The sequence below is a fragment of the Myxine glutinosa genome, chromosome 11 (assembly GCF_964187855.1).
Source record: "Myxine glutinosa chromosome 11, kmMyxGlut1.1, whole genome shotgun sequence".
NCBI lineage: Eukaryota > Metazoa > Chordata > Myxini > Myxiniformes > Myxinidae > Myxine > Myxine glutinosa.
Window position 1 is genome coordinate 61,566,235 of NC_136271.1, and position 8,878 is coordinate 61,575,112.

An 8,878-nucleotide genomic window follows, 5' to 3' on the forward strand; every position below is an offset into this window, starting at 1 on the left:
TGTGTATCTCTCTATCCATGTTTATATTTCACCCATGTGTGTCTGTGTATCTCTCTATCCATGTATATGTTTCACCTATATGTTTCTGTGTATCTATCTATTTAACCCACGTGAGTCTGTGTATCTATATATTTCACCCATGTGTGTCTCTGTATCTATCTTTCTATTTCACCCATGTGTGTCTGTGTATCTCTATCCATGTATATATTTCACCTATATGTGTCAGTATATCTCTATCCATGTGGTTATGTGCTCCTCCCCAAATCCCCTGGTCACGGTGTACCTCCGAGCCCCGAGAGGAGTCACGGCAGAAAAATGTGTTATTCTGTATGTCAAAGATCAATGGTGAAGCCACACCAATTGTTACCAACAAACCAATATTGTATTAAGATCACACAAGAATAACAGTACAACAATAATAGTAATCAAAAGTACAATCAATATATATCCTATGATGGCACCATCAGTTTCGTAATATATAACTCACTGTGCTCCAAGTGAGTGAAACAAGAACATTCCCAATGTCTCTTTCCCGGCTTCAAACCAAAGTCGATCCCGGCATCAAGCTGAAGTCTATCCGCTCCAGCGATCGTCAGAACGATGTCTAATCGAGACCAGAATCCCGTTCGGGTGACAGTCACAGTCACACGGCCAAAGCTGCGCAAAGGCGCCCTCAAGGCGACTGGGAAATCCAAAGGCGCCCTCCAGGCGACTGGGAAATCACACCCTCGTGTATGGACGTTTCACGGCTCACAGTCGGCGAACCGCAAATTAACCTTCAAAAGCCACGTTGCACACACACACACCAGATAAACATCTGAATGCCGTGAAAATGGCTGAAGCGAAGCGAAGACCTTGCGCGATGCGCAAAGCGTGCGAGTCAAAATGGCCGACAGCCCGTTTTCGAGGCATAACGGCGCGACGATGATTCTCCTCGGAACCAACCGCCAAAACCTGACACACAGGTTGATCTGTCACAGCGATAACAACTCTGTCACAAGAATCCCTTTCCTGGGAAACCCGAAGTTCGCTAGTGACCTCCGTTAATCAACGTTTGCTCCAGAACTCGACGCAGCTCAGCTTTCTTGTCGAACTCACTCGCTCCGCCTTCTTTTTCTCCTCTTCCTCCTCCTCGTCGTTCGGTTCCGGTTTCATTTAAAACATTAATTTTTTACCTTTTGAAAATAGTAATATGTATCTCCCTTAAATGACAACAATAATAGCACATGGAATCAAAAATGTTTACAGTGGATGAAAACCACAACAACGGAAGTGACGAATCCATAACACTTCCCCCCCTCAAGAAAGAAAGTTTGAACATCGTGAAAACTTTCTTTGCAGGCAAAAACTCTTTTAACAAACAAAAGTAAAACTCACACCCAAATCATCAATTCCCGTGAGCAACGATAATTAATATTTCCCAAAATAAAGCAACAACACTTCCAAACAACCAACAGGATTTTCCAAAGTTAGTTCACTCTGGATAAAGCATCAGCAACGACATTGTCCCTGCCCTTTACATGCTCAATTTCCAAGTTGAACTCCTGAAAAGCCAAACTCCATCTCATCAACCTTTGGTTTTATTTTTCATTTTTCGAATGAAGGTTAAGGAGTTGTGATCAAAAATCCAAAGCAAAGCAAATCTGCAGCATTTTTTGAAGGAGGCCGAGCTGAGAGCCTGGTTTCATGGTGGTTGGGTGGTGAGGCCTGGAAGTATTCACTGCATCGACGCATTTAGGAACGTGGAGTTCACGGGTTAATCCATGTCGGAATCTTGGCTCGGCTGCTCCTGAGCACTCAGTGCTTCCAACTCTTCTCTTGATCATAAAAATCATAATCACAGTTGTAGAGTCGGGTGCTGTAGTCATGTGAGTAGTGGTCCCCATCTTGGCTACCACCGTAATAGTCATCCCGCCGAGAGTTGCCAAAACTGCGCAGCTGCTGCTGGGAGCCTCCATAGTAATCACGACTGCGGCCGCCACCAAAACTACGACTCCCACTTCGGGAGCCATAGCCACCCCTGAAACTACATCCACGTATTCCTCCTCTGCAGCCCCCTCGATGCCCATGGCCTGCCTTCTCTACTGTTATGGTCCGACCATCCAAATCCTTGCCATTCAAATCCTTTTCTGCATCTTTGGCGTCCTTTGTGTTTTCAAACGTGACAAAGCCAAACCCTCTCGACTTTTGCGTCTCCCTGTCTTTTATCAGCAGCACTTCCTAGAGTGGTCCATATTTGCCAAAGATAGAGTCCAGAACATCTTCATTTGTGTCAAAGTTCATTCCACCTACAAAGAGCTTGCCAACATTGCCTCCATCCATGACTTGTGTGTGCTGACACTGAGTTTCAGGGTACTCGACAAGAAGTGCCTGTGCAAAGCGTGACGTCAGTACCTTCTCCTTCTCTTCAGAGCATTTCCTACCCATAGCACGAGTCGCGGCACAGGATGGAAAGATACCCGGAATCTCCTTCTCTAACTGTGCGGTGTTATTTTCCATACTAGGCTTTTCAACAAACATCGGATTACCAGAAACTCGACCACCGGCCAAATCATTTCCGATAACAAAAGAGATTCCCTTTACAGGAAAAGTGGCTTGTAAACCTACAGTGACCGGTCCTGACACCAAATCAGACTTAAAATGGATGACATGAAGTGGAGCTTTAACATAGCCACCAACTCCCTGTAAAAGAACACTAACACCAGTTGCCGTCTTCTCTGACAATGGCAAAATGCCTTCAAGCATCAAAGATTGAAGTGCTCCTGTGTCCCTCAATACCCTAACATGTCTCTGGTTAGTCAAGTCTCCATCCAGTGACAAACCCCTCTGAAATAAAAGGTTTGTAACCCTCTTGAACAAGGTCGTTCTGTGATGCCGTAACTTTGGCATGGGAACCTTCACAAGGCACTGTCCTCCAAGGACGATTTCTCGCATTGGCCAAAGCATTCGGAGTTGTTCTAGTCTGACTCCGCTCCTGATTTTTCCTTTTCAGGGCATAACATTGGGACATCAAATGCCCAGGTTTCTTGCAAAAAGCGCAAGTAGGCCTGGAGGAAAAACTCGTGGTCCGCCTCGGGCACCCCGGTAGATAAGTCTGTCTCGGAAATGCAGTCTTCTGATCCCTAAAAGTCGCGGTATCAGATTTGTCCTCATAGTCATCTCTAGGCCGCCTCCATGAATATTTGTTCTCCGAACCCGATTTACCATAACTCCCCTGGCTAACTCCAGGTGGGAAGTTAGGTTTGTGGAACCCCATCCTGTGTGTCAAGGCATAGTCATCTGCCACTGTTGCTGCCTCACACAACTCTGGTACTTTCTTTTCATCCAGATGTACTTTAATGTCCACGTGGACACACTGTTTTAATTCCTCCACCAAGATCAATTGTCGCAACAGTTTGAAGTCTTTCCCAATCCCCTTCGAGTCACACCACCGATCAAACATGGTTTCCTTCATTCTGGCAAACTCCACATGGGTCTCACTCTCCCTCTTCCTGGCATTCTTGAATTTTTGCCGGTAAGCTTCAGGGACCAATTCATAGGCTTTGAGAATGGTTTTCTTCACTATCTCATAATCTGCACATTGGTCATTCGGTAAAGCCGAATAGATATCTTGAGCTTTACCCACCAGAACACTTTGCACTAACATAGTGCAGGACCCCACAGGCCATTTTAGCATTTGAGCCACTTTCTCAAAGTGTAAAAAAAACTTGGCGACCTCCTTTTCATTGAAGGGTGGAATCAGCCTCACATGCCTACCAACATCCCAAGTGTTCTGACTAGTTGTCGAACTAGCCGGCATGGAAACTACTTCTCTCCGTTCTCCCATTAATTCCAGCTCCTTGAGTTTAAGTTCCTTCTGATACTCCATGTCACGTTCCTTTAACTCACTTTCGGCTCTCCTTTCCTCTGCTCTTTCCCCTGCTCTTCTTTCTTCTTCAACTCTCCTTTCCTCTGTGCTTCTCTCCTCGAGTTCTCGTTCCTGTTCTACTCTTCTTTCCTCGAGTTCCCTTTCAGCTCTCCTTTCTTCTGCTCTTCTCTCCTCGAGTTCTTAATCCTGTTCTGCGCTTCTTTCCTCGAGTTCCCTTTCAACTCTCCTTTCCTCTATTCTTCTTTCCTCGGCTTTCCATTCCAACTCTTTTAACCTTTCCTGGCTCTGCAGTTGCATCTCCATTTTCCGGGACCCACATTTTATTTTTCCTCGGGTAACCAATCCAAGGCAACCTCTGTCTATGTTCCTTGTCCCACCAGAGATTCTACCACCAATGTCTGCATCTCTGCTTTCTTCATATGAGCTCGGACCTCCAAGTTAAAATGTTTGGCCAATATCAAGAGTTCCGATCTTTTTAACGCTTGGAACTGTGCCTCATTAGGGGACGCAGCAAAGTTTTCTGCATCAAACACCATGGTGACTATTAGTTAGCACCTGTTAATCTTCACACAAAAATTTCCCAATTTTTTTTTTGACAAATTTGGGAATGTTAGAAAAATTCCAAATTTGGGAATTTGGGGAATGTTAGGGAATTCTATCCCAGACGAGATTTAGGAATTTTGTCAGCAAAGAGGAGCCCCCAATTTCAATTTCAATTTGAGACGAGCCCCCAATTTCAATTTGGGCCAATCCCGGACGAGGACCCCAATTTCTGTTACGTGCTCCTCCCCAAACCCCCTGGTCACGGTGTACCTATGAGCCCCGAGAGGAGTCACGGCAGAAAAATGTGTTATTCTGTATGTCAAAGATCAATGGCGAAGCCACACCAATTGTTACCAACAAACAAATATTGCATTAAGATCACACAAGAATAACAGTACAACAATAATAGTAATCAAAAGTACAATCAATATATATCCTATGATGGTACCATCATTTTTTCCTTAATATATAACTCACTGTGCTCCAAGTGGGTGAAACAAGAACATTCCCAATGTCTCTTTCCCGGCTTCAAACCAAAGTTGATTCCGGTTTCGAGCCAAAGTCGATCCCGGCTTCAAGCCAAAGTCGATCCGCTCCAGCGATCGTCAGAACGATGTCTAATCGAGACCAGAAGCCTGTTCGGATGACAGTCATAGTCACAGTCACGCGGCCAATGCTGCGCAAAGGCGCCCTCAAGGCGACTGGGAAATCCAAAGGCGCCCTCCAGGCGACTGGGAAATCACACCCTCGGGTATGGACGTTTCACGGCTCACAGTCGGCGAACCGCAAATTAACCTTCAAAAGCCACATTGCACACACACACACACACCGGATAAACGTCTGAATGCGGTGAAAATGGCTGAAGCGAAGTGAAGACCTGGCGCGATGCGCAAAGCGCGTGAGTCAAAATGGCCGACGGCCCTTTCTCGAGGCGTAACGGCGTGACGATGATTCTCCCCGGAACCAACCGCCAAAACCTGACACGCAGGTTGATCTGTCACAGCGATAACAACTCTGTCGCAAGAGTCCCTTTCCCGGGAAACCCGAAGTTCGCTAGTGACCTCCGTTCATCAACATTTGCTCCAGAACTCGACGCAGGTCGGCTTTCTTGTCGAACTCACTCGCTCCGCCTTCTTTTTCTCCTCTTCCTCCTCCTCGTCGTTCGGTTCCGGTTTCATTTAAAACATTAATTTTTTACCTTTTGAAAATAGTAATATGTGTTTCCCTTAAACGACAACAATAATAGTACATGGAATAAAAAATGTTTACAGTGGATGAAAACCACAACAACGGAAGCGACGAATCCGTAACAATGTATATATTTCACCCATGTGTGTCTGTGTATCTCTCTATTTAACCCACGTGAGTCTGTGTATCTATATATTTCACCCATGTGTGTCTCTGTCGAAGAAAAGAAACAGCTTTAGAGGCCATTTTCCCCACAGAGCAGGGGTTGGCCTTTTTGTGCACCGTGGTCCTCTTTTATGAAGCAATGTTTTATGGCCGGATGCCCTTCCTGCCGCCAACCCTGTTGGTCGCCTTTTGCTACACACAGGGAATTACCAGTGAACTGGTACTCAATTTGCCGACCTCGGAGGGATGACAGGCTGAGTCAACCCTCCTGGCATTAATTCAGCGATCGACCGGGATTCAAACACAGGATCCTACGATCCCAAGCCGGCACCCTAACCGCTAAGCCAACACCAGGCATTGGCGAAATGTTAGCATAATTAATGTGCATGACATCAGCGTCATGTCGCATTTAGGATAAATGTTGCTCCCTTTGTTTCATGTGTACTTCTTTACTGCAACCTCGCCTCCTAACTGGTTATCAGCAGGACATAGACATGAGCAGACAACACTTGTTACCATCAAGTCATGCAGTATTTGCTGATATGGGGCTCAACTTGTGCCTGGCTGCCTCATCAAATTATATATTTATACATATTTTTATATTTATATTGTTTTACAATCATGTTTAAAAAATGACAATTTGCAAAGTTGACATACAGCTTTATTTCAACATAATTTGTTATACCAATCTGAGCAACTTGATTTTGGATAAACATTTTGAATGACAGACAGAAACCAGCAAACGCTTGCTTACCATGGTTGGTCTTGTTTGTTTTGAAGTGTCACATGAGTGGTTATAGCTTTTGTATGCCATGAGAAACCTAATTATAGAATATGGAATTTGCCCGGAGGTTTGCCAAGCCAATAATATTTGAGGATACATGGTTGTGGTTATTTAGTTGCATGCTTGATGAATGTTTCGGATGGCACATGAAAAGTGTCTGTCTTGGTAATAGTAGTTAAATTAAAGTTGACCACAGTCGATTTCGATTCAAATAACTTCCTCTCACCTTGGGCTGGCATGCCTAGCCTGTAGGAATGTTAAATTCCCTCTGAACTGTCTAGGCTTGGTTTGAATGCAGGCCCAGTTATAAACTGTCCTGGTGTTTTGCAGGCAGCATGAGGCATCGATGTGCACCATCCCTTGGATCAATGTTAAGATTGATCCCATCTGCTGGGGGCAGTTGGTGGGCATTGGAGCACATGATGTCCTAAGTTGACCGTAGGTGAACTATCGCCGACATTCTGGACAATTTCCAAATTCCTGCTTTAGCCTATTGCATCAGCCGCAATGCACCAGTAGTACATTGCTAACCCCCTCCCACCACTTTCCCCCACAAAAAATTATGCTACTACAACCATGTGCTACATACAAAATAAGTATTCTCACCCTCTCTCGTGTATTTTCCAAATTATCGGTCAAACACAATACTATTGTGATGTATCTTAAAAAAAATACAACATTGAGGGATTGGGAAGTTAGTATATTCCCTTCTGAACCATTGACTGATGCAGAGAACTGAAGTTCGAATCCCATCTATAATAATAAATGTGAGTGTATGTCAGTCAGTCAGTGTAGCATTTAGTGTGTTAGTGTGTCAGTGTGTCTCCTCCATAACTCCAAACCATGAAACTTAGTAGCCTGAAACTTTGCATGCGTTCTAAAGGGAACTCCAACGGAGGGTGTGAACGAAAACTGGGTGTTTGTGTAAATTTAAACACCCCTTTTGAAGATCATTAACAGCCTTATTAAATTTCAACAAAAACAGGTTTTATCCTTGGTCAGCCCACTCTCCCTCACAGGGGTCTTAATCCACCATTTTGTTTCAGCCTACAAAACTGCCTTGCCTTGGAATATGTTGTAACGGTTTATATACGATAAAGTGCTATTCATCGAATGTCTGATCTTAATAACTACGAATCGCTAATTCCTTGCCAAGCCAGCCGTTCCTTATCATGTGACAAATGTATGTTGTATTTCACAAACATAATATTAAATATCATTCTATGGGGATCAATGACGATGTAAAATGAAGTAAAACACTCAAAAAGGGATATTTTATAATACATACTTGATGTTTTTTGTGTGCTCCTTCCATGTACTTTTATTGCTTAAAAAATGTAAGATCAATAATTTTGGGTGCTGCTTCATAGGCCTTCTAAAGAGTTTCTACTTGCATAGAATAGTAAGTTTCCCTTCAAACCGCCGTGTGAGGAAACCATTAGCACTTCTTTTTCAAAATTGGAAAGAGGCTTTTTAATTAAATCCAGTATTAACCATCAAACGGAAGCATTTTTATTATCCTACGACCGTAGAAACCCTTCAAATTAAAGCGTGACAGAGAAACATGGCTCCATTTATAACAACTCAGAAAACTCAGCTACGGTACTGAAGAGATTGGCAAAACTTCATAAGGAAACGATCATTTTATTAACGAGAAGAAAAAGACATAAAGTGTCGTAGCCCCCATGGTTTTAGTAATTTTTCTGGAAAATTAAGTTGAAGGCTATCAGTCAGCCATCTTTGGTTGGATTACAAAACAAAGTTTTCTGCCTATGTATATTCTTATGTATTGTCTTTGTGCCAAGTTTGACCAAAATCGGTCCATGCATGCAGATTTTTTTTTTTTGATTTTTTTTTGTATACTGAATCGAGGCTCGTGAAAGAGCTAACATTTATTTCACAAACAAATCAACCAGACAAACAAAATATACAAAAAGAGGGAGCGGAAGACAAGATGGGGAGAGAAGGGGAAGCACACAACCACAACATTTGAGAGCAGGGAGAAGTGTGGGAGGGAGAGGGCTTGAGGGCAGGAGGGGTGGGAAGTGGGAAGTGGGAAGTGGGGGGGGGGGGGGGGGAGGAGAAGTATAAAACACAAGGGGACCGAAATTAGCAGGGGTAGAAAAGATCAAGGTTTTGGATGGGGGAGGATAAGAGATGGTGGTGAACAGCTGTTTTAAAGACCTGGAGGGTGGAGTGGGATTGAAGAGAGTGAGGGAGTTTGTTCCAGAGGCGGGAGAACAGAGGAATGAAGGAGTGAAGGTGAGCAGAAAGTCTTGATTTTGGCAGTTTAACCACAAGAGGGTTGCAGGCAGATCTTGTGCGACCTG

At 44.0% G+C, this 8,878-nt stretch overlaps 1 protein-coding gene across 1 annotated transcript in view; it reads right to left on the reverse strand.

Annotated features, from left to right (window-relative positions):
• The window catches only part of LOC137413534 (uncharacterized), a 108,698-nt gene extending 102,148 nt beyond the window's left edge, over positions 1 to 6,550 (reverse strand). Inside the window, exon 1 of the mRNA XM_078786275.1 lies at positions 6,519 to 6,550. Within this exon, the coding sequence (XP_078642401.1) occupies positions 6,519 to 6,521 (3 nt within the window). The 5' untranslated portion in view covers positions 6,522 to 6,550. The remainder of the gene's footprint in view (positions 1 to 6,518) is intronic.
• Between the last annotated feature and the right edge of the window lie 2,328 nt (positions 6,551 to 8,878).